Source organism: Mobula birostris, chromosome 24 (assembly GCF_030028105.1).
Source record: "Mobula birostris isolate sMobBir1 chromosome 24, sMobBir1.hap1, whole genome shotgun sequence".
In the NCBI taxonomy this organism is placed as follows: domain Eukaryota; kingdom Metazoa; phylum Chordata; class Chondrichthyes; order Myliobatiformes; family Myliobatidae; genus Mobula; species Mobula birostris.
This window is the reverse complement of record NC_092393.1, coordinates 41,044,894-41,071,187: the sequence shown is the minus strand read 5'-3', so window position 1 is coordinate 41,071,187 and position 26,294 is coordinate 41,044,894. Positions and strand designations below refer to the sequence as shown.

The window sequence follows — 26,294 nt, the reverse complement described above, 5'->3', positions numbered from 1 at the left end:
CAGCCCAAACGTGCTAGGAAAACATGGCATGATGAAAATAATGACGTAAAATTCTTCTGAATCTTCTCGTGCTTATAATTTCAAGGTTCCAATGTTGAGTCACTTCAATCTAGGCCATTAAATACTAAACATAATGCACACACTATCTGTTATTATGTCTCCTGATATACACTGGGAAGGATTTAAGGGTATATTTAAGGTCAAAGTTGATCGTTTCCTGATCGCTCAAGGCATCAAAGAATATGGCAAGAAGGCAGCTCTGGGATCCGGGATCAGCCATGTTGCAATGGTGGAGCAGACTCGATAGGTTGAATGGCATTATTCTGCTCCTACGTCTAATGGTCTTATGATTTATTCGTACTGTCAACAATGTGTGCATATTCTTTTTATATGAAAACTTCAGTGAGTAATTAGTTTTTCTGTCACTAAATAGATATTTGATCATTTACACGTGAAGTGCATATTTACAGTGAGAATCATGTCTGACAGTTTATTGAATATTTTTAAGCAACAATCTGGTTTTAAATATCCTTTGTAGCAATTAATTGTAAAACACTGCCAAACACATAATCTTGACATTTGTTATGTTACAAGATCTATTGCATGTATTCTCCAATCTTCTCAGAATGTTGATAACAGAATTTCCAATTTTGTTTCATAGTTATACATCATAGTCCAAGAACATAGTTGGAGGAGTTGACTATTTAGTTCTTCAAGCCTGTTCCAACATTCAATGAAAACCATTATTATCTCATACCTGACTCCACAGCACCAGCATTTTCCATCTTTAACAAAAGCTATCAATCTCAGAAATAATCTTTAAAACATCAACTAATGATCCAACAAGAACTGCCATTTGTCAAGAAGAACCCTACTTCCAGTCTCCTGGCCCAGTTTTACATGCTGTACTCTAACAACAAAAAAAAACAGCTTCTTTCTACCTACCCTTTAATATCTGGTAAATTTCAATCAAGTCACCCTGTATCTTCTAAATGCCAGGAAGCACACTCCTGGTTTGTGTAATCTCTTCCTATAATTTAACCCTTGGAGTCCAGGCTTCAAATACACTGCACTGCATCCTAAACTATAATGTTCCCAATGCAGTTTGCATGGAAATTTGATTTATTGTAACATAACTAATACCACATTGTACCACATTCCATATCAACTGATATTTTCTTTACCTGCCCAAGACACATTAATAATCTTTTTAAATGAGCCCCTAAATTTTCTTCACACTCTTGCTTCTAATTAATCATCAGTTACAAAATATTCTGATCTATTCTTTTTAGGCCCAAAGTGGATGCTCACTGTCATGACATTTTCCCTCGAGGTCAGCAAAGCAAAAGAGATGGCCATTGACTTCAGGAAGGGGGATGGTGCATGTGCTCCTTTACATTAACAGTGCCGAGGTCAAGAGAACTGAGAGGACTGTGCTGGTTCAACCGTGTTGACGCCATGGCCAAGACACCAGAATCTTTATTTCCTCAGGAGGCCAAAGAAATTTGACGCGTTCCCTTTGACTCTCAGGATTTTTTATCGAAGCACCATAGAAAGCATGCTATACGGACACATCACAGCTTGACCAAAAGAAACTGCAGAGAGTTGTGGACACAGCTCAGCACATCACAGAAACTAGCTCCTCCCGCCCCCCCCCCCCAACTCCCATGGCCTCTGTTGATATATCTCACTGTCTCGGTAAAGTACCCAGCATAATCAGAGACTCCCACCCAATACATTCTCTCTTCTTCACACTCCCATCGGGCAGAAGATACAAAGGCCTGAAAGCATGTACCACTAGGCTCAAGGACTGCTTCTATCCCACCACTATAAGATTATCGAAGAATTCCCGAGGACAATAAGATGGATTCTTGATCTAAAAATCTACCTTGTGATGACACTGCATCCTATAGTCAACCCGCACAGTAAATTCTCTGTAAACTTATTCTGCACATTATTTTACCTTGTACTACCAAAATGCATAGTTCTAATAAATGATATGTGTGAACGATATGCGAGTTTTCACTGTACTTCTGTACACGTGACAACAATAAACCAAGTTACCAAGCTAGTGTGTCGGTGGTTAAATATTAGGGGAAAGTATCTCGTTAATGGCAAGGACCTTTAATAGTATTGATGTACAGAGGATCCAAGTCTGCTGAAAGTGGCCACAAAAATAGAAAGGGTGGTAAAGAAGGTATACAGCATGCTTGCCTTTATTGGTTGGGGCAGAGAATTTAAGAGTCAGGTAGTCATGATGCAGTTGTATAAACACTTGGTTAGGCCGCACTTGGAATACTGCACACAGTTCTGTTTGCCCCGTTAAAGGAAAGATAAAGAAGCTTTGCAGAAGAAGTTTACCAGGATTCTTCCTTAATTAGAGGGTAAGAGATATAAGGGAAACAAATATCTTGGGTTGTTTTCTCTGGAGCATCAGAGACCAAGGGGTGTGCAGGCAGACGGGATTGGTTTCAGTTGGCATCATGAGCCAAAGGGCCTGTTCTCGTGCTATGCTGTTTTATGTTCCATGTTAATATTACTTGAAGGTATAAGCCAAGCATTACACCTCAAAAAAAAAGGGCTTCGAAACAAATTACACGCAAAATGCTGGGGGAACTCAGCAGGCCAGGCTGCACCTATGGAAAAGAGTGCAGTTGACGTTTCGGGCTTCATCAGGATTGGGAAAAAGAGATGAGAAGTCAGAATAAGAAAGTGGGGGGAGGGGAGAAAGAACCAAAAGGTGATAGGTGAAACTGAGGTGGGGGGGCGGAAGGGTGAAGTAAAGAGCTGGGAAGTTGATTGATGAAAGAAATACAGGCTGGAGAAATGGGAAACAGAAGGCCATGGAAAGAAGAAGAGAGTGAAAAGCTCCAGACAGCGGTGATAGACAGGCATGAAGATAAGGTGGGAGAGGGAAATGGTGAAGGTGAGGTGGGGTTGGAGCATTACCGGAAGTTCGTGAAATCAACGTTTATGCCATCGGGTTGGAGGCTACCCATGCGGAATATAAGATGTTGCTCCGCCAACCAGAGAGTGACCTCATTAGGACAGTAAGGAGGCTATGGACTGACATATCGGTATCGGAATGAGAAGTGAAATTAAAATGGGTGGCCACTGGGAGAACCTGCTTTTTCTGGTGGGCGGAATGTAGGTGCTCAAGGAAGTGGTCTTCCGGTCTGTGTCGGGTCTCACTGATATATAGCAGGCCACACCAGGAGCACCAGATACAGTAGATAACCCCAACAGACTCACAGGTGAAGTGTCACCTCACCTGGAAGAAATATTTGGGGCCTTGAATGATAGTGAGGGAGGAGGCGCAGGGGCAGGTGTGGCACTTGTTCTGCTTGCAAGGATAAGTGCCAGGAGGGAGATTAGTGGGCAGGGTCAAATTGTTAAGGGAGTTGCGTAGGGAGCGATCCCTGCGGAAAGCAGAAAGTAGGGAGAGGGAAAGACGTGCCTGGTGGTTTGGTTCCCGTTGGAGTTGCCAAAAGTTACGGAGAGTTACATGCTGGACGCGGAGGCTGGTGGGGTGGTAGGTGAAGAGAAGAGGAACTGTATCCCTGGTGGGGTGGGCGGGAGAATGGGTTGAGGGGCAGACGTGCGTAAAGTAGAAGAGAAGTGGTCGAGGGCAGCGTTGAGGTGACACTTCACCTGTGAGTCTGTTGGGGTCATCTACTGTATCCAGTGCTCCCGGTATGGTCTCTTGTGAGACCTGACGCAGACTGAAGTACCGCTTCAGTGAACACCTATGCTCCGTCCGCCAGAAAAGGCAAGATCTCCCAGTGGCCACCCATTTTAATTCCACTTCCCATTCCGACATGTCAGTTCATGGCCTCCTCTACTGTCGCAATGAGGCCACACTCAGGTTGGAGGAGCATCACCGTATATTCAGCCTGGGTAGCCCTCAATCTGATGGCATGATCATCGATTTCTTGAACCTCTGGTAATGCCCCTCCTCCTTCACCATTCCCCATTCCCTCTCTCACCTTATCTCCCTACCTGCCTATTGCCTCCCTCTGCTGCTCCTCCCCCCTTTTCTTTCTTCCATGGCCTTCTGTCCTCTCCTATCAGACCCCGCTTCTCCAGCCCTGTATCTCTTTCACCAAACAACTTCCCAGCTCTTTACTTCTCCCGTTCCTCCCCCCTCCCAGTTTCACCTATCACCTTGTGGTCCTTCCCTCCCTCCTCCCACTTTCTTACTCTGACTCCTCATCGTTTTTTCCAGTCCCGATGAAGGCTCTCGGCCCGAAACGTCGACTGTACTTTTTTTCATAGATGCTGCCCGGCCCACTGAGTTCCTCCAGCATCTGCAGATTTTCTCTTGTTTTTCAAAGCAAATTAGCAGGTTATTTACCCAGTTTGAAACTACAAAACAATATCTAAATCCACCAAACATATATACAGCCCTATGGCTATTTTTGCACAATGTAAGCATCTGGGATATAAGTTGCTTTTCATCACTAGGTTCCCTTAGTTAATGAACAGACACTTATCAGCCTATAGCTGTTCAATACATCTCCTAGCAAATGCTGTAGTTAAACAAAAAAGTGGTAAACTGCATCCAAAAGTAAATCTCTGACAACCGTAAGCAGCCTCCACTTTATAAAATTTCAATCATATAGACAGATTAAGAGACTACATTACAGGTCTTCTCCTTTCCAACAGTCCTTTGTGATTAGGATGACTTAATTCCATATAAAGTATATAGGTTCCAAAGAGGCTGATGAGGCTAAAGCAGTATCTGCAGACTTTGTTAAACTGCTGGGTACATTGGGAGGTGTTGCTCTTCTGCTCTGAATTCTCAACGTCATCTGAATTGACCCTTCTTCATTTTCCGAGGTCATGGTCTAGGGATTCCCATGAGTCAGTGAGAAAGTTTTACATTTTCAAGTATGTTTTAAGAATCTTTTAGTTGTTGAATATACAGGACTGATAAATGGCTGCTGGGGTCTAGGCAATGAAAAAAATCACTCTGCTCTCATTCCTGTCTCTCTCAATCACTTATTTTACCCAAATGCTGTCTCATTCCCTGCTAAAACTTGGCTCCATTCATTAAGCTCTAATGTTCTATTTATTATATCAAGTGCTTAAATCTAAACAATCTGCTTCCATTCTCTTCTCTCAATGTTTCATTTGCAAATCAAAGGTTTTTATATCTTGTTTTGCTCAAAAAGTGTTAGTTCATGGGAAAGCCACTCCCTGCATGTAACTGCCACACGAAAGCTGCAGGAAGTGAGCGGAGAATGTTTCTGCCATGCTAATGTGGGCAGGAGGAAGTGTTTGATTGTGCTGGGCCAACATCACAGTCAGTTGGCATTGTCTCCTCTCTGTGTTTTGAGACCGTAGTGAAATACAGGCCTTTGGGGAGATTCGTTTTACAAGACAAATTCTTTATCTTTTAGTAACACAAAGAGAAAAGGACTTTAGGCTCTGAAGATTTTTTTTTGGCAACAGTATGGAGGTTTTGATATCAGGAAATAAGTCATTGTTGCATTGTGTCCGTGTTTATGCTATAAATATCAAAAAAGAAAAGCTACAATAATTTGATCTTGTGGATCACATTCTTTTGAGAACTGTGTTGCAGTAATTTTTAATGCTCTGCTTTTTAAATGAACACATTCCCAAAAGAAGTAGTTATAAACCAGCTTAATTTCAAAATGAACGTTATTATTCTAGTTATCTATATCCAGTGTTTTAGCAGCTTCAGTGACTTGTAGCAAAAGCGTTTTAAACAAGGGAGATGGAAGCTATTAGTCTGAAAAAGGATTTCTAACCATTCAAGCCATTCATAAAAAGATCTGCATTTTAGTAGTACCTTACACAACCTTAGAATATCCCAAAGTGCTTTAAAGCTAACACAGTTCTGTTGCTTTTAGGGAAATTTACTCTGTGCTTAACCTCATCCCCTTTTTGCCACTTATTTTAAAATAAATTTTAAACAACAAATAAGAAAAATGAACAACAGTAAAAAAAATTATAGAATATGTTTCTCTTGGTGTTTTAATTTATTGAGAAACAGCCCAGAATAGGACCTTCCAGCCCTTCGATCTGTGCCACCCAGCGACCCCTGTCTTAACCCTAGCCTAGTCACGGGACAATTTATAATGACCAATTCACTTACCAACAGGTACATCTTTGGACTGTGGGAGGAAACTGGAGCACCCGGAGGAACCCCATGCGGTCATAGGGAGACAGAAGTGGGATCTTTGATGTACTTCAGCCCCTCAGTCACAGAAAGCCTAAGGTATACCAACCAGCAGACACTATGTTCACCCCTGCCGGAAGGCACACGGGTGTGAATGCAACTCAGAAGACAGGCAAGCAATTGGGAGTGACGTACACCTCACCTGAGTTAAGCCTACCCACCAGGCAACTCTGCTGGCCCGTCATGATCCCTCTCAACCAGTCCTACATGGCCCATGACCAGTCCATTGATGACAGTATCTACTTCACCTGGGACCTGGTGCAACATTTCCAAAGAACAGGCCTGTCAACTGCCTTTTTCTCCTTTGACCACAGGGAGACCTTTGGCAGGATGTACCACAAATTAGGACTGCAGGTGCAATTTCCACCTGTTGCCTTGGAGTGTCAGGTCAATACTAATAAGTCCCAGAGAGCCGCCCTTTCCTGTGGTATGCTGGAGATGCCCCACGTCTGAATAATTTCATTTGACCTGCAATCTAACTTTCCCCGTGCTTTCTTCCACAGATGATGTGGATTTGGACCAGACTCGGCAAAACAGAGAGGTCAGGCCCTCAGCCAGTGAATGTTTCTCAAGATCATAGATCCTATTGATCTATGGAGGATGCACACACGCAATGGATCTCTGCAGGGATCGACTGGAAAAAGTGCTTAAGAGTCCTGGCGGGTTAAAACATAGGGAAATCCTATTTCTAAAGAAACTACACTTTAGGAGGAACTGCCTCCTCTATCTGGAGCTCTACCTGAACATCAATAAAGTGGATGCAACTAAGTTGCAAAGTAACACAATTTAAAAATGCCACGAATACTGAGCCAAACAGCCAGCATTTGTTGAGGGAGAACTGCATTTAAGGTTTCAAGTTGTTGACTTTCCATCAGAACTGAGAAAGATTTGGGAACAAGTATGTTAAAACAGTATTTCCAAATAACTTGCATAGTAATGACATTCCGCATGAAGTTTTTCCAAGAGGATTAAAAAGACCAGACATTTAGCGAGATGAATAGAGGGACAGAATGGAGGGGCATCCTTTTAGAATGGAGGTGAGGAGGGATTTCTTTAGCCAGAGAGTGGTGAATCTGTGGAATTTGTTGCCACGGGTGACTGTCGAGGCCAAGTCTTTACATATATTTAAGGCAGAGCTTAATAGATTCTTGATTGGTCAGGGCATGAAGGGATAGGGGGAGAAGGCAGGAGATTAGGGCTGAGAGGGTAAATGGATGACGAAATGGCAGAGCAGACTTGATGGGCCATTTGGTTCCCATATCTTATGGTGGAAAGTGGAAATTTACAAGAGGCCTTTGAAGGTAGGCAAGATTTAATGATGCATTGTACTGTAGGGAAGAGAGCTCAAAAAACATCACAGACATAGGTAGGAAGTTATAGAGGATGGGAAATCTTTTAAAAACCAACAGAAAGCAAACTAAAAAAGTCATTAAGAAGGTAAAAATGGAATACGAAAGCTAGACAATAATATGAAAGAGGATACTAAAAGTTTCTTCAGATACATTAAGTGTAACAGAGAGGTGAGAGTGGATATCAAACCACTGGAAAACGATGCTGGAGAGGTAGTAATGGGGAACAACAAAATAGCAGATGAACTGAATAAGTATTTTGTACCAGTCTTCACTGTGGAAGACACTAGCAGTTTGGTCGAAGTTCCAGAGGGTCAGGGGTCATGAAGTACGTGAAGTTCCCATAGCTAGAGAGAAGGTTCTTGGGAAACTGAAAAGTCTGATGGTAGGTAAGTTGCCTGGACCAGATGTGAAATCCCCAGAGTTCTGAAAGAGGTGGCTGCAGTGATTGTGTTGGCATTAGTAATGAACTTTGAAGAATCACTAGATTCTGGAATGGTTCTGGAAGACTGGAAAATTGCAAATGTCATTCCACTCTTCAAGAGGGAGAGGCAGAAGAAAGGAAACTTCAGGCCAGTTAGTCTGACCTCAGTGGTTGAGAAGATATTGGAGTCAATTGTTAAGGATGTGGTTCTGGGGTACTTGGAGGCACATGATAAAATAGGCTGCAGAGAGCATGGTTTCCTCAAGGGAAAATCTTGTCTGACAAATCTGTTGGAATTCTGTGAAGAAATAACACGCAGGACAGAAAAAGGAAAATCAGTTGATGTTGTGTACTTGGATTTTCAGAAGGCCTTTGACAAGGTGCCACACATGAGGTTGCTTAACAAGCTACAAGCCTATGGTACTACAGATAGATTCTAGCATGGATAAAGCAGTAGCTGATTGGTAGGACACAAAGAGTGGGAATAAAGGGAACCTTTTCTGATTGGCTGCCGGTGACTCGTGGTGTTCCACAGGGGTCTGTGCTGGGACAGATTCTTTTCATGTTATATGTCAATGATTTGGATGCTGGAATTGATGGCTTTATTACAAAGTTTGCAGACAATATGAAAATAGGTGGAGGGGCAGGTAGTTTTGAGGAAGTAAAGAGGCTACAGAAGGAGTTGGACAGATCAGGAGAATGGGCAAAGAAATGGCAGATGAAATACAGTGTTGGGAAGTGTAGGGACATGCACTTTGGTAGAAGAAATGAAACGGTTGACTATTTTCTAAATGGAGAGAAAATCCAAAACCTAAGGTGCAAAGGGACTTGGGAGTCCTTGTGCAGGATTCCCTAAAGGTTAATTTGCAGGTTGAGTCTGTGGTGAGGAAAGCAAATGTTAGCATTCATTTCATGAGGACAAGATATAAAAGCTTGGATTTAATGTCGAAACTTTATAAAGCACTGGTGAGGCCTCACTTTGGAGTATTGTGATCAGGTTTGGGCCCCTTATCTTAGAAAGGATGTGCTGAAACTGCAGAGGGTTCAAACGAACTTTGCGAAAATGATTCCAGGATTGAATGCCTTGTCATATGAAGAGCTTTTGATGGCTCTGGGCCCGTATTCACTAGAATTCAGAAGAATGAAGGATAACCTCATCGAAACCTACCGAATGGTGAAAGGCACTGATAGAGTGGATGTGGAGAGGATGCTTCCTATGGTGGGACAGTCTAAGACTACAGGACATAGCCTCAGAATAGAGGTGCATCCTTTCAGAATGGAGATGAGGAGGGATTTCTATGCCTGAAAGTGGTGAATCTGTGGAGGCCAAGTCATTATGTATATTTAAGGCAGAGGTTGATAGGTTCTTACTTGGTCGGGGCATGAAGGGATATGGGGAGAAGGCAGGAGATTGGGGCTGAGAGGAAAATTGGATCAGCCATGATGAAATGGCAGAGCAGACTCAATGGGCCAAATGGCCTAATTCTGCTCCCATATCTTGTGGCGTTAAGGCTAAATCATCAAAAGGAAGGGACAGGGCAGCCGGGAGAATGTTGTGCACCAGGACACGGGTCACAGAGATTCCACTGTCAGGATCAGCATGAGGAAAGACAACTGGGGAAACCTTGTTTTTCATGAAGCTGAGAAATTTGGAATCATTTCAGTTCATCCACCATATCCTCAAGGGTTTAATAAACAATGAGACATACTTCGCAACTTCCTTCTCAATAATACCTCTAGTTTTAAACTAATATGTGAGATGAACAGTAGCTTTGATATACAGATTTAATAGCCAATCTGGAAAATTTGAGCATAAAAATCTAGGCAGATACTTCACTGGACCAACAGGGAAATTAACCTTTTGACGACAAAAGTTCTATCTACTTTTCTGGGTAAAATATAAAGCGATCTCATGCCACTCATTTGAAGAATAGGGAGTTGAGGGATGTGTTGCCTGGAACTAACCTGGTCTCTTAGTCGGTATTTATCCCTCATCTACATGATTGAAACAGATTATCTGGCTATTATCACTTTCCTGTTTGTGGGAGATTATTGTGGGCAGATTGACCACAGTTCACCTCACTGCATCAGTGAGTTTTATATCCCTGCTACAGGCTCATGCCTTTGTGCTCTCCACAGCCAGAAGAAGAGACACGATGTCTCAAAATAAATCAGCAAACATCTTCTGCATCTTTGTGTCAAATGGAAGAATAGGGACTAAAGTGATGAATTTGGTCCCACACTAATGAGACCAACATTTGGATTTATAAGCATTGCTTTGCTTGTAAGGAAACAGGGTTGAAGTCCATGACCTTCCAGCTCAGAGATAAGAGAGTTACCACCAAGCCAAAACTAATACCTGACAGCTTTGAGTAATAGCCCAATCATTTTAGTTTCTTCACAGATCTTACCTCCAGCTAAAACAGAATATTTGGTTAGAAGCAGCATTCCACTATGATGACCAGAACTACACTAATAGAACATGGAGTGGACCACAACATTGCACTAATTAGTTCCCACTATCCCACAAATTATGCATTGGGTGTAGCTTGCACTTCCAGCTTCAGGCTGCAAGTAGGGTGTTACTGTTAGTCTGAAGCCACAAGGGGAAAATCTTTGAGTCTCAGAAATTTGACACTCCTCCCACCCACCAGGTTCAAGAACAGCTACTTCAACCACTTGGTTCCTGAAACAACTTTCACAACCCGAATCACCATCTCAGTATAGAAACACAATGATCACTTTGCACTACAAAGAGCTTTGTTTCTATTGTTCTAATTGTGTTCTTTCTTGTAAAAATTGTGCATAGTTTATGTTTAATTCATGTTTTCCTTGTGCATATTTGTGTATTTGTTGTCATGCACCAGTAAGATCTTCATTGGATCTGTGCATATATGTACTTGTGCACATGACAATAAACTTGATTTTGACTTTTAAGTCATGCTTCCTTTAGATCAGGGATCAGGAGTTCCCAATCTTTTTTATGCCACAGCCCAATACCATTAAGCAAGAGGTCCATAGATCCCTGGTTGGGAACCCCTGCTTTAGATGAGCCGCTTCCTTGATTTTTCATCAAGATTCCTCCATCTGCATCCTTGAAGATGTTGTTAACTTGCTAAGTCATATGAACAGTGAATGCCATCTCGTCCCTCCCCATCCTGTTCTTCATGCCTGAGCTTCAAACAGCATCACGAAAGCAATCCAGACCACATGCACACACTTCCATTGCCTCTGGCTGATTTCTTCCCCCCCATTTTACTTTAGACATGTTTGAGGCCAGACTTAAACAAGTCCCTGTGAACTCAGGGAGACCTTAAAGATCTTTTACTCGACATTAAAAACAAAGGCAACATTCCTCGCTTAACAATTATCACCTAAAATATGCTCATTTAACTATTCTGTTCAAGGAAGCATGTTCTGAGTGGATCGATGATATCATATGGGGTGGGAGTTGTTCTATGCCTTGATGTTCTTGCACTGTCTGACTACTCATGAGGCTGAACAACAGCTTCATTTCAAATTCTGTTATTCAGAATCATCATGTATTGCCGTCCCGCTAAACAGCAGTTCTTTCCAATGGGGTAGAGGTTTCTAAATCAAAAGAGTAATTAATGCAAGGTATGAAATATAGAGTAACATTGCACAGGCAGTGGTATTGAAGTTACATGCAAGTTAGGAAGAAATTACCTTGACAGGAAGCATTATAGCTCTGCTGTTCCAGTTCAGCCAATTCACTCAGCAGAGCTATCCCATGCATCCCTGAGCAGGGGTAAAAAGTCGATGTCGTAGGGCGTGAGGGTGGTATGGGGGTGCTGGGAAACTCGGGCTGTAAAGCGAAGAGATCTCCCATACTGAGGCCAGCTGCCACCAGGGCATTCATTCCTGCTATGCAGTCTAGCCGCCATTTGAGTACCTCGTCCCTCTCTGGGGCATCGTGGCTAATTTCAGAATCCTCATCCTGATTCTCTTGTGTGGCTTCTCCGTCAGTATTGCATTCATGCTTTAAGTCAGTCTCAGGTACTGAACTCAAGTGATCAGAGTTTCTTACATCCAGTGTTTCATTGGTTAAGGTCGTGGGCTCACTGGTTGAGTGAGGTGACTCATTTACTGAAGTTTCCTGTCCGCATTCTTCTTTAAGCCTTCCATCAGTGTCATTTCCCTGAGAAGCAATCAAATACCTTAAGCACTCCATGTTTTCTTTCATAGATGGCTCAAGTTGCTCCACAGTTGAATTCTCTGCTGGCGAAGCATTTACTGTCTCCTTTTCCTCTGTGCTGCGAAGAAGGCTGTGCTCATTTTGCTCGACAATGTCCAGGTCGTTTGCTGTGATCTGTTGTTTGCTCGGGCTTGTCCCCTCTGTCAGGACTGAGTGAGTATCACAGTGAATTTTCGCACCAGGCGTAATGGTTCTTGACTGCTCTGGTTCAGCTGAGGGGGTGGGGACGGGTTGCATAGTTTCAGCATCTGTGGGATTGGCAGGGTGTACAAGGGGAGTCGGGGAGCGATAGCCCATGGTGACCGCTGTGTACGAGTAGCCAGGCGGAATCTCTGCAAGAGACAGGGAGAAGGAACATGTTTTACTGACACAAATCGCCACAGCTAATAGTCATAAAGCACTACAACACAGAAGCATTCCCTTCAGCCCATCTAGTCTAAGCTGAGCTGTTACTCTGCCCAGACCCTTTGGCCCACACCTAAATGATAGCCCCCTATATCCTTCCCATCCATGCACCCATCCAAACTTCTCCTAACTGTTGCAATTGAATCAGCATCCACCTCTTCCACTGGCAGCCCATTCCACACTCGCACCACCCGCTGATGAAGAAGATCCCCCTCAGGTTCCCCTTAAATATTTCACCCTTAACCTATAATTTCCAGTTCCATCCTCAGTGGAAAAAGACTGCTTGGATTAACCCTATACAACCCTCATAACTTTGTAACCCTAATGCTTTGTGTGACTCTAAAAGCAGAGATGATTTCTAAAGATCTACCACAATGGAGCCCACTCAATTTTAACCTTGTAGACTTTTCTGGTACATAACACCTCGTGGTGAATCCTGGATATGTGACCCGTTCTCCAGAACAGGAAATATAATTTGCAGGGCACGAAATCCAGTGCAGTTGCCATGTAGTCAACCTTAATTTATTCTGTATTTCACTCTGATAAATTGAACATGCATGAGTGCATGAACCATGACTCACAGTGACTGTAATCATAACACCACTCTATATCGACCTTTATAAGTGCAGTGGAAAACCTGCCTTGCCCAGGTGCCTTGTGTTCACTAACTACTACAGAGAGAAAAAAACTGAGAATTTATTCACTCAGTCAGAAGACAAATCGCAATGGATGGAGAAGTAGGGGGTTTCACTTGGAAACACTGGACAACACTTATCAGTTTGCTCGTAAGGGTGAAATGATTAAACCCAACACCTTGAACCCTGAACAGATTATCTGCCTGACATCAGAGAGTACAGCTGACACCAAGCTCGAGCAACAAAGCTAATGTTATTACTTTGTCTTCACCAAGAACTCCGAAGGTGCCCCTGACTTCATGCCGGTTGGCAGCGTCCTGACTACCTTGTCATCAACTGAGTGTAATTAATGGTATCCATCCGCTTCTCTGACATACCACCAGATGAATATGTATCCTTCCACCAAAGTGTTTCGTTCTCAAGGACTGCTGAAGGAGAAAAAGCTTTCTATCTGCCAGGCAGTTCAGTCACTCTCCTCCTTTTCCCTTCAACGTCAAACAAAAGAATTCCAGCTGCTGCATAACGTCTAACCTTGAAAACTGAAAGGAAATGTATTGGATTTTGTTGCATGCATGTTGTTTTTGGCTAGGGTTTCGCAAGCCTGATTTCAACTGATTTCTGGAGGAAAAGTTGCATCATTTGAGTACTTTGAAATTTAATCAAGCCAAGCTTGTTCCTACAGTATTTCCTTTGATAATTATTTCACCCTAGAGACATCGGTCAGTCCGAGTCAGTCTTCCCTTCTTGTGCAGATGAGCATTTTATTCCCAATTTGTCCCATCTGAATAGATGAAAACAGGCAAATCTCACTTGCTGAAACAAAGTTAGTTTAACATCCTGGTGAAAGGGGCAAACACTGGATGATCAGTTCAGCAACCACTCAGCTGTGAATCTAATGCTCACACTCTGAGTCAGAGGATTGTAGGTTCAATTCATACTACGAGGACTTACACATAAAGATAGATAATGGAACCCCGCAAGCATTACTAAGGAAGAGCTGAATTGTCAGAAATATTGTCTTTCAAATGATATGTTAAACTGAAACTCTTTATGTCTTCTCGGTAAAAGACCAAATGGCACTAATCAGAATGTGAGTAGGCAAGTTATCTCTAACAGCCTGACCAATATTCATCCTTAACAATAGTAACATTACAAAAATATTTAATTGGTCAAATATTCTATGAAATATTGTAAGGTTACTCAAAGTGCTAAGTAAATGTGAAAATTCTTTCAATTGTAAACTGTTTGCCAATATTCTGCAAGTGTCTACAAAATGTAATAGTATAAGCATTAACAGGCATGAGCCTGTGAGCAGTTATGTTCGACCACTGAGATATCTGCTATCTCCATGATTTTGAATATTTGCATCAACAATTATGTTCAGAGCTCATTGCCAGCACATTCCCTCCAAAAAAAAGACTGACTGAGCTGCACAAACAGAAAGTAGTTCACAGTCTTTATCCACTTGCCATTGATTTATTAATTAATCCTTTTACAATTCTCACACTTACTTTCTTCCAGCCTTTGGAACCTCCACAGCCAGAAAAGAGAAAAGAAAGTGCAGCACTTCCCAGAACACAGATTTATACATCTTGACATCAGCTGTGCTCATTCATTCCAGTAAATATCAAACAGACTTTCTTTTTAGTTTTGTACTAATACTGGCCATAGAATTATCCACATGATGAAGACACAATTGGTTTCTGAACTTACAGAACTCAAAAAAACTGGAGGCTTTCAAATCCATGTGACAAATTTGGACCTTGCTTGTGGTTGTTAATCTTATGTGGACATACCTGGCTCAAAGGATTCAGGGTAGTGCTGAGATGGCTCTCCTTCCACTCGTTTTTCAGCCATTTGACTTCCTGTGGAACTCTGGGAAGAAGGAGGACTGACTACGGATGTCTGTGGGACAGCAGCAGGACCAGATGTCGGACAGGAAGGCAACGGACAGACTGCAGTGGGCTGGGGGGTAGGGCATCCAGACTTGGGTGTTAATGAAGGAGAATGACGACATGGTGAGAGTTTGGCAGAACACATGCCAGATGGCAGTATGACCGGAGAAGAAAGATTCTTGGGAGAGCTTAAGGCAACTGTTTTGTGTGATCTTCTGTTCCTCTCTAGAGTGTGCTCTTCTGCCTCTATTCGAGGCTCCTCTGCCTTACGTTGATCCTGAGGAAAAGATAGGATTCAGGAGGTCAACTGAAATTGTTAAAACCAAAGAGTTCAGCCCAGTTCCATTTTCCTACAAGTGCAATTCCGCTCACCAAACCTAAACGCTTAAGCAATCCAGGATTATGGGAACAGGAGGAATCCATTCAGCTCCATCATCCTGTTCGTTTAAGTAATACTCGATGAACGTCATAACCTCCATCTATCTATCTTGGTTCCAAAATGCTTTATATCCTTCCCTAACAGTTACAGTTAAACTTCTAATTGGTGACAGAGAGAAGGCAATGGCCAAGTTAAATTGCCCACATTGTTTCCATTCAGGACCCCAAACAGTCCTTCCAGGTGAGGCAACACTTCACCTGCAAATCTGTCAGGATCACCTGCAGTATCTGGTGCTCCCGTTGTGGCCTCCTGTATTTCGGTGAGACCTGATGTAAATTGAGAGTTCGCTTCATCGAGTACCTTTGCTCCGTCTGCCACAAAAAGTGGGCCACCCATTTCAATTCTACTCTCCTTTCCCATTTTGACATGACATTCCACGGCCTCCTCTACTGCCACAATAAGGCCACACTCAGGTTGAAGGAGCAACACCTTACATTCTGTCTGGGTGCCCTTCAACCTAATGGTGTGAACATTTATTTCCTGAACTTACTGTAATTGCACCGCCCACCACCTCACCATTTCCCATTCTTGTTCCCCTCTCACACCTTCCCTCCTTCCCTGCCCATCACCTCCCTCTGGTGCATCTTCCCATTCACTTTCTTCCATGGTTCTCTGTTCTCTGCTATTAGATTCCCCCTTTTCCAGCTCTTTCTCTCTTCCACCAATCAACTTCCCAGCTCCTTAGTTCTCTGCTCTTCTCTCCCAGTTTCACCTACCACCTTGTACTTCTTCCTCCCCTTCTCCCCCCCCCCACCTTCTTGTTCTGACTTCTTTCTCCTTCCTTTCCAGTCCCAATGAAGGGTCTTGGTCCGAAACGTCAACTGTTTACTCCCATCCATAGAAGCTGTCTGACCTGCTGAGCTCCTCCAGCACATTGTGTGTATTGCTCTAGATCTCCAGCATCTGCAGTACCTCTTGGGTTTATTCTTTCCAACTCATGTCTTATTAGTTCCATTACCGGCTTTGGCGTTCAATTCAATATTATCTTGTCAAAAATTGCTCATGCATACTGGATGCTTTCAAGATACAAGCAGTTAGACGTCGATAGAATGAGAGAGGAGAAGATGGCAAATATAAACATCCAGCAAAGATTAAAAAGTCATGGGAAGTCACCAAAGTGCACCTTTCCATATTTCCCTCTCCATGGATGCTGCATGACTTGATGAGCATTTCCATTTTTTAAATGTCAATTTTCCAATATCTACAGTAATTTATTTTGTGCCAGTGATTGCAAATCAGTGGTTTTCAATTTGATTAAGACATTGGACAATCCTTTTCTCAGTAGTAAGTGCTTGCTCCTCATATAAAGATTCAGGCCAGCAGAATAAAGGACTTTGAATAAAGAGCATCCTGACAAGTTGCATCTCCAACTGCTATGGGAGAAGTCGAGCATTGGACCTGAAGTCCCTACTAAGGACTGTCAGAACAGCTGAAAAGATCATAGGGGTCTCCCTACCATCCACTGTGGACACTTATCAGGAGCGCTGCATACACAGGACCCTTAGTATTATTAAGGATCCCACCCATCCATCCAGCATTCTCTTTGACTTTCTACCATCAGGCAGGAGACTATGGTGAACAAGAAAGGCCAGGATGAGAAACAGTTTCTTTCCCCCAGGCCATTAGGCCTCTGGACTCCTGGCCGCATCATATTCCAAATGTCGCTGATTAATCTATTCTGTACCTTACAATATTTAATATTAATGCACTTTGTTACTTATGTGTGACTCAAATGCAAATTTTATCCTCATCCTTATCTTGTGTTACATGCTTTACACCCTGGTTCGAAGAAACTTTGTCTCGTTACTATATAGATTATATAATACATATGTACGTAGTTAAATGACAATAAACTTCACTTGATTGGTTGAAAAGTGAGAATAAAGACAGCTATTTGTTTTTTCTGGTTCTGTGAAAAATGTGGGCATGAAGGAAATGGAGAACCAAACGTTAGTCGCCCAGCGGGAAATTTTCTGGAAGCAAAGCCTTTGGCGATGCATGGTTTCCTCACCACTAGCTGTGCGTGCCGCTGGAGTTGAAGAGCTTGCGCTCGTTGCTGCTGTTGTTGCTGCTGCTGCTGCTGCTGCTGTTGGTGCTGCTGATGTTGTTGCTGCAGCATGTAGAGCTCCTGCTGGCGGAGAAGCTGTGAGCGAGGATAAACAGAGAGCTGGCCTGGATGCTGCATGTGTGAGGCAGGGGCTCGGGCTGGATAGATGGGCGGCCAGAGGGAGTGTGCAGGATCGATCACCTCAGCTGGAAGAACCGGCAAAGAAAGAGGAGGTTAGATAATCTCCCAGCATGAACTTCAGCAAGCAAAGACACCCTATTGTTCCAACATAATGCAGCATTCACATTTTATCACCAATAATAAGATTATCTAACTGCATCATTTAATGTAAAACTGACTAAATACAGTTTGTTGTAGCTCAGTGAAGGAAGTCAGGAGATCCAAGTGCCATGAATTAACATGAACACTGAAAGAAGATTGGGCTGGGTAAGCTCTGGTTCTGCCCAGACCCATGAATGTAAAACAGAACCATCAGCAGAAACAGGGGTAGAATTCCAATTAAAATTGTATGATGGGATTCAAAATTTTACAAAACAGAAGCTCAACTCAGAGCCAAGGACAGATCCAATCTCAATTCAGCCTTCAGAAGGTAAGTAAAGCAGGATGGGGCACTTGTGAGCGATTCTGGTCGTTCACGTCAACCGTTATTACTGAATTATCGCTCGAACCGGTTCTTTAGAGATTGAAAGGATGTGTCAGCGAACGATGTTTCCTTTACTGGGAGGCTGAAATAAGGGATCAAGGCCCTTGGAGTGGTGAGCCCTTCATGAAAGTTTCAATGCTGAATTGGTTAGATATTAGGGATACAATTTAACAGGCTCTTCTGGCCCAACAAAGCCATGTCACCCAATTACAACCATTAACCAATTAACCTAATGACCTGCACGTCTTTGAAATATGGAAGGAAACCTATGTTGTCACAGGGAGAGTGTAGAAACTCCGTACAGATGGCAGTCAAATTGACCTGGGTTTCTGGTGCTATAGCAGCATTATGCGAAGCACTACACGGCTGTGAAAATGACTCGTGATTGGGACATGCCGAGCAAAGCATTGAAGATGAGTTATCCCTATCCAATGTCACTTGCCCAGCGAACTGGTGCTTGGAGTACCGTAACTTTTGGATTTATGGTCCAAATCCATTTGAAGCTCTGATCTCTTGTGTTTGTAGGTTTGTTACCTGATTCCACCTCTCCCCCTCTCTTTGTTGCAATCCTTCCCCCCTTCCAATGTTCTGAGTATCAGTCACTGTGTACTACTGATCGTCTCACGCTATCCAACCAGACCCATGTATGTAAATACATAACTTTTTTCTAGGTCAATCTACCTATCCTACGGTTGATAGCTCATCCTCTGTTCCTATTGACTCACGAGCTCTCTCACGCCCAATGGGATATTGCGGTCATTGATCTCCTGATCTTTTCCTCCTTGATTTGTCTACACCGAAATTATATTGTCATCCACCTTGTTCCATTATTCTGCATGGAATTACACTGGATGACACACAAATCTTGGCAGCAGAAATGAATGGAATTTTTCCTACCTCCTCGTGTCTCTCCCTTAATCTACAGCCTTCCAGCTGTTCAAACCTAGGCTTAGAGCTTCTTAATCATCATCGACAAATAAATCTTAATAATTAACCACGGTTGTGCACTGTACCGTGGGCCTTGATCCCACACTTCAATCTCCAGTAAAGGAAAAAATCCTTCACGGACATAGCATTCCAAATCTCAAAAGGAATTGGTTCAAGTAGTACTTTGGCAATAATGGGAATTCACTGTTAAGTTTGTGTTTCATCAGTCAGGGCCATTATGTGCAGCAAAAATAATTTCATTTACTACTTTTGCAGTCACTATTGTGCGAATTTCCATCTGTGTATTATGATTCACTTTGAATCCAAGTTTCAAATATAACTGGAATACCACACCACAGCAAGAACAGAGTGATTGGATTAGAGCACATTTCAAAGCATCAAAGAATACTGCTGGTGAACACAGGTGTTGCATGAACATCATCTGCAAAATATGATACAAATCAACCTGAATGTGAATTATTGCCTTGGTAAACACACAATGTATGATACTGCCTGACAAACAATGGGATATTGACTGACCTAAGCTGCTGAATACTTAGTAACTATTAGGTCTTACAGGTGCCCTGCCCAACTTGGCAGAAAAACGCATTGTGCGTGCAAGATAGTAAAACTCATCATTATAAAGTGTCATCTCATCTGACTTTCAAGAGTAATGCCACAGGATGTCCACTGGTACATTATAATGCTTTAGAGATAGTTATTGATAAGCTTTATATCAGCCATTACCACAACAATATAAATCATCTGCTTGGATACATTTTTAGATGGCATATATTCCAATAAATTCAGCAGTTCCATGCTCCCACCATGAGCCATTTATCAAAGATAGTACAGGTCAGGAACAGGGCTACAGAACTGTTAGAATAACTCTCCAGTGCATACGCTTTCTGGGCATGGCTCTTCACTGAGTGTGTAGAATCATTAAGCTTCCCACTGTTTTATAAAATGCTTTGAAGAGTATCCTTGTACAATAGGGTAAAAGCTGAGAGACGGAGTATCGTTTTACCATGGTGCCTTTTCTGGCATGTACTTAACACCTGGGTCTAAACTTCTTGCAAAAGTGCTTGCTGTTCTATTACTGCCATACAGACAGAGAAATCAAACCTTCACACAGCTGACTGCCAGGATTCCCTACCTGCTCTTGGCACTGGTCTCAAATCCAGCAGCACAGTATACATCCTCCATGTTCCCCAGCACACAGACTGGGTAATCTGCCCATGCTGAACCTATGCATTTGATTAGTGAAGAATCTCTCAAATATTTAAGATAAGTTGCAATTTTTTTTTGATTTCATTAAATTAATTTCAATAGATTTAATTACTCTGGGAACACTTCAATGTTTTCATGAGGAGGAGAAGATGACGACGTGACGCAGCGCGCGGCCTCTCCGGTGAATGATATCTGTTATCTGTCAAGTAGGGTACCGTGCACAATTCTGATTTGATGGAGACAGACGTGAGAGTACGGAGGAACGTCGGGAGAAACTTCTGAAATGCCTGCTTTGCTGCCGCTGCTACTGTGTGGTAACCGGAATCTCTGGAGCAGAAGGCCCTGAATCCTCGGCCTTGCTTGTTTCGGCATCTAGGGCAAGGTCGAAGGTGCTCGGCAGAGGATGGCACTCGGGAGGCTGTATTGGAGGGGCTGCTAGGAGGCTCCAAGTTTTCGGATGGACGGACTCAGTGTCGGCTGTGGTCGGGTGCTTCCAATGCATCGGCAAGTTGACGGTGCCTGGAGGTTTATGGCAGGGAGTTTCTCCCTTTTGCCGCCTGCTATCGGGGACTTGGGAGTCGATCGGGACTTTGAGACTTTTTTTTTTTACCATGCCCATGGTCTGTTCTTTATCAAATTATGGTATTGCTTTGCACTGCTGTACCTATATGCTATAATTATGTGGTTCTGTCAGGGTTAGTCTTTGGTTTGTCCTGTTTTCTGTGATATCACTCTGGAGGAACATTGTATCACTTCTTAATGCATGTATGCATTTCTAAATGACAATAAAAGAGGACTGAGTGTTCTCGTAATCTAACATTTCAATGTTTATGTTTTAATTTTATTAAATTCCTTGGAGTCAAGTACTTTGATTGTCCTGAATGTCAGCAATGTTCGCAAGCATTCATTTTCATTGTCAGTGTAGGTGGGGCTTTCCAGATGGTCGGAGCAAATCTGAGGGCAGAACTTGCCATTTATGATAAGAAAAATCCTGCATTGCACAGGAATTGCCTAAGGGTGTTCATGTCAGGGGAACTGCCCTGTGTTGGAGACAGTCAATGGGGAGAAGATCATTCAAAATGGGTGGCAAGCAAGGATGGTGACTAAATCCTTGGGATTCTCACTTCTGTATTTACTTAGGCTTCCACTCAGGCTGTCTGAATGAGATTTCATAGTTTAAGTGCCTAAGTACAGGTAATTTTGATAAGGATTCCTGTGGAAACTATACAGGAAGCACTGGACTATATGAAGTCATCTTCTTTATTTGAGCTTGGATCCAAGCACAGGGCCCTCAGTTGGACTGCCTTCTCTCAATGTTAATTTCCAGGAAGCAGTGTTAGGGAAACACACAACATAAAATTGATCTGCAAACCTATTTCAAATGGATAATACCAATTCAGACTTTGTGAAAAGTCACATAATTCTGTTTAATTTAATTCGTTTACACTGTTAAAAGAGATGCATTTTGGATAATAATAAATGCAAAACATATGGACCTGATTTACGAGAGACTTCTAAGTACGTTTTAGATGCATGCCATTCCGAAATGAAATGGAATTAAAAACAGTCAAAGGATAATTATTCAGAAAATCTGGGATCTGAAAGGGAATACATTTCACCTCCTCATGACATGTCAAACTAATGTAGGTAATGTCACTCTTCTAGTTCTGCTGCTCACTGTACTTACCGAAACACCTCAACATAAAGGACTTCGAGAAATCCAATTTACCCCAAGACAAAATAAAACTAGCATAGAAATATTAGATTTTATCAAAGTTACTAACATACTAGGGTTCACATTACCTACAGGACTGACCTACTAACTAATCTAGACTTAATTAAATAGGCCTTTGTTTAAAACTGATTTTATTAATATAAAATATATATGAAAGAAATAATAGGAAATTTATGATTGCATCTAATTCATATTATGAACCAATTCTTTTCCACAAATATTTGAGTGTGGGTGTATGTAAGAAAAAAGGAGAAAGATTGCAAGAAAGAGAACGAGAGAAAGAAAAACAGAAACATCCCAAAGAATTTCACAGCTGTCTTTTTTTCTATAGCAAAATAAAGCAATGTGACCCTTTGTAAATTGAATAAAGGTTGCAATATAATTTTTCAGTAATAAACAGTGGTATTGATTAAATTTAATCAATTTTATCTATCTCATTCAATCTCCATACCTAAGGCAGAGTAATTCACATATAAAATACATTATACAGGCAGGTATACAACAATGATCTATACACATCATGAATACACTGTATTACCGAGATGATGAGGAGTTGGGTGTGGTGCTGGTGGCTCAGTGGGAAGGATAACAAGCTGGGCTGAAGGATCTTGGGAAAGTGGAAATACTGTCTGCATGGCACTTGGCATCGATGCTGGAAAACCAGGTGGTAGATTTGAATGGAGGGCTGGGTGACCGATTCCTGTGTCAGACAAAAGCAATATATTTGTAATTGTAGATTGACTGAAAGGACATTAACCTGTAAATATTGAGATGCATGGTTACATGAAAGGCACTGTTTTGATCATTGCTTGCACTGAAATCCCTCTTTTACAGTTCTGAGTTTGTTTACAGTGTGACTGTACAAAGCAAGCAGAACAATTCTTCACCCTTGTATCCTGGCAGAAGTACAATCACTTTGTCTTTGGCCATCAGTCACTGGTGTGGTAGCTGTTCCTCCTAAGCACATAGCTGATAAAATGATTCACAGCAGGGACACAAAAAGAAGCAAAGGAAAGGAATGAATGTTTGATCCATCAAAGCATGCTCCCTCTGTACACCACGGGCACTCGACTCTTTCAGCTGCCTCATTTACTGTTTCATCACTGACAGAAAGTTGTGTAAAACACATCGCTGACTTCCAGTGACGTTCACCTTGGCTATAGGCAAATGAGACAAGGGTATTCCAATATTCCAGCAAAAACAGATGGTACAATGGTATTGAAATGTGTATGAATGACATATTATACACTCTGCCACAGGAAAGTGAGCTCGATGACCCTTGCATCTTACAAAAATGATACGAAGTTGCTGCCCACAAGGCTTCATTATCATCAGCGAATGCTAAGTTCTCAGAATGTTCCTCCTCCACCTCAATTTAAGCTTACTAATTTGAACAAGTTGGGAAGGGATGTAAAACAAAAAAAAAAGAAGAAAGACGGAAAGCAACAGGATCAGAATCAGGTTTAATATCACTGATGTATGCCTCTGTTTATCGGCAGAGTACAATGCAATTTTTGTTTTAAAGGCATCCGTTAGTCTTGCGAGACCATGGATCTGCGCAAGACCATGGAGAGTCTTCACTCTCCAGGGCGCAGGCCTGGGCAAGGTTGTATGGAAGACCAGCAGTTGCCCATGCTGCAAGTCTGCCCTCTCCACGACATCAATGTTGTCCAAGGGAAGGGCATTAGGACCCATACAGCTTGGCACCGGTGTCATCGCAGAGCAATGTGTGATTAAGTGCCTTGCTCAAGGACACAACACTTTGCCTCGGCTGGGGCTCAAACTCACCACCTTCAGGTCGCTAGTCCAATGCCTTAATCACGTGGCCACGTGCCCACATAATGCAATGCAAAAAAAAAAACCTATAAATTACAATTGAGACCCTTCATTGGTTGGGGTTGACTATGCATGTCGCTTATCAGCTGTCGACATGACACCCAAGCCAGGACAGCACGATATGGAGAGCAGGCTGTTGCCCAAGTAGCAGGCTACCCCTCTCCACACAGCTGATGAATCTAAAGGAATGGCAGAGACCAATACAGTTTGGCACCAGCGGCGTCACAATGGTTGCCAGTCAGCGTTGAACTCAACGTGGGACTACCGGGAATTCAGCTCCAGATTTTACCTCAGAATTTACTCCCGAAGCCTTCCCCATGAGTGGGTACAGCTGCAAGATATTGGAGGTTTCAGATCAGAGAACTCCTTCTCTTAGATGAGCTGCCAACCACAGCTGATGAGCCCCATCTGTCTGAAGTGACTGGTTTTAAAGCACCAGTAACTTGCCCCTGTCCCTTTTCCTGTCGGTAGAAATAGTGCTGTCAGGCTTGGTAGCTAAGCCATGCATGAAGGACAGGAGGTGGACTTGATTGCTAGGGGGGTTCATTGTCCAGTCAGAGATCTGATAGTGGAGGGGAAGAAGCTGTTCCTAAAACATTGAATGTGTGTCTTCAGGCTCCTGTACCTCTTCCCTGATGGTAGCAATGAGAAAAGGGCATGTCCGGAGAGATAGGAGACCTTAACGATGGTGCCGCCTTTTGAAAATGCCCTCAGTGCTAGCGAGGTTGGTATCTCTGAAACACACACAAAATGCTGGAGGAACTCAGCAGGCCAGGCAGCATCTATGGTAAAGAGTACAGTTGACGTTTCAAGCCGAGACCCTTCAGCAGCCTCCCCGGCATCGAGGACATTTTCAAAAGGTGGCATCCATTATTAAGGACCCCTATATCCAGGACACGTCTTCTTCTCATTGCTACCATCAAGGAAGGAGGCACAGGAGCCTGAAGACACTCACTCAACCATTCAGGAACAGCTTCTTCTCCTCTGCCATCAGATTTCTGAATAGATAATGAACATATATACTCTCCCTCACTACTTTTTAAATCTCTTTTTGCACTACTTACTTAAATTTATTTTTTCGTATTTTTTATTGTAATTTGTAGTTTTATTATTATGTATTGCAATGTACTGTTACTGCAAAACATCAAATTTGGTGACATATGCCACTGATATCCAACCAGCTTCTGATTCTGATTGTGAATTGACAACCAGGATGCCCTTTATCTCGCCAGCATCTGCTAGAACTTCAGATGGTGATGGAAGGGCATACAGGAGCGGGATATAGCGGCTAGTTGAGTGGTGTCACAGCAACAACATTGCACTCAACATCGGCAAGACCAAAGAGCTGATTGTGGACTTCAGAAAGGGTAGGTCGGGGGAACACAAACCAATTCTCGTAGCGGGATCAGAAGTGGAGAGAGTGAGCAATTTCCAAGTTCCTAGGTGTCAATATCTCTGAGGACCTGACCTAGACACAACATATTGATGCAGCTATAAAGTAAGCAAGACTGCAGCTATATTTCATTAGGAGTTTGAAGAGATTCAGTTTGTCAACAATACACTCAAAAACATCTACAAGTGTACCTTGGAGAGCATTCTGATTAGCTGCATCACCATCTGGCATGGGGTGGGGGGGGCTACTACACAAAATTGAAGTAAGTTGCAGAAACTTACATATATATCTTTAACGTAACTCATTTTTTCTCTATATTTATTTATCATGCATTTCATTGTACTGCTGCCATAGAGTTAACAAGTTTCACGACATATGCCAGTGATATTAAACCTTACTCTGATTTTGATTCTTTCTTTTGAGACCCTTTTGGGACTGAACTTTAAACTTCCCTCTTCAAGTGAAGTTATGGACTAGACTGGTTTAGGCTTTGGTAAAGAATTTCTACTTTAAGAATGTTTTCTAAATGCCTGCTAATGTTGCTGCAGCTAAAACTAGATATGTGAAAAGCAAAGATCCATCCAAAATAAATTCAGTCACGTTACTTCACCAGTAGTTTCGAAACTAATTTCTTTGCCTGATGAGTTTTCTTGTAAGTATTATGTGAACTGCCAGAACCTTTAGGTGGTTTCCTTGCCCAATCTAGCCATTCTACAGGAAGAAAGTATTGATGATGGATGGTCTTGATGCTGAAAGCACATTAATACACCGGATGTGGGAGTAACTAGGAGGCCTTAATGTATCATGAGAGACTGTGAGTACAATTTTTACTGTGATGTTTTTAAGAATATGACTCAGCTTCCTAAAGCAGCATCAGTGAAAGTGTTAGGGATG

At 42.4% G+C, this 26,294-nt stretch overlaps 1 protein-coding gene across 1 annotated transcript in view; it reads right to left on the bottom strand.

Annotated features, from left to right (window-relative positions):
* The window catches only part of bahcc1b (BAH domain and coiled-coil containing 1b), a 277,518-nt gene that overhangs the window by 103,849 nt on the left and 147,375 nt on the right, over positions 1–26,294 (bottom strand). Inside the window, exons 8-11 of the mRNA XM_072242674.1 lie at positions 22,710–22,871; positions 17,580–17,821; positions 15,031–15,406; positions 11,666–12,526 (exon numbers count right to left, since the gene is read on the bottom strand). Coding sequence (XP_072098775.1) covers positions 11,666–12,526; positions 15,031–15,406; positions 17,580–17,821; positions 22,710–22,871 — 1,641 coding nt within the window. The remainder of the gene's footprint in view (positions 1–11,665; positions 12,527–15,030; positions 15,407–17,579; positions 17,822–22,709; positions 22,872–26,294) is intronic.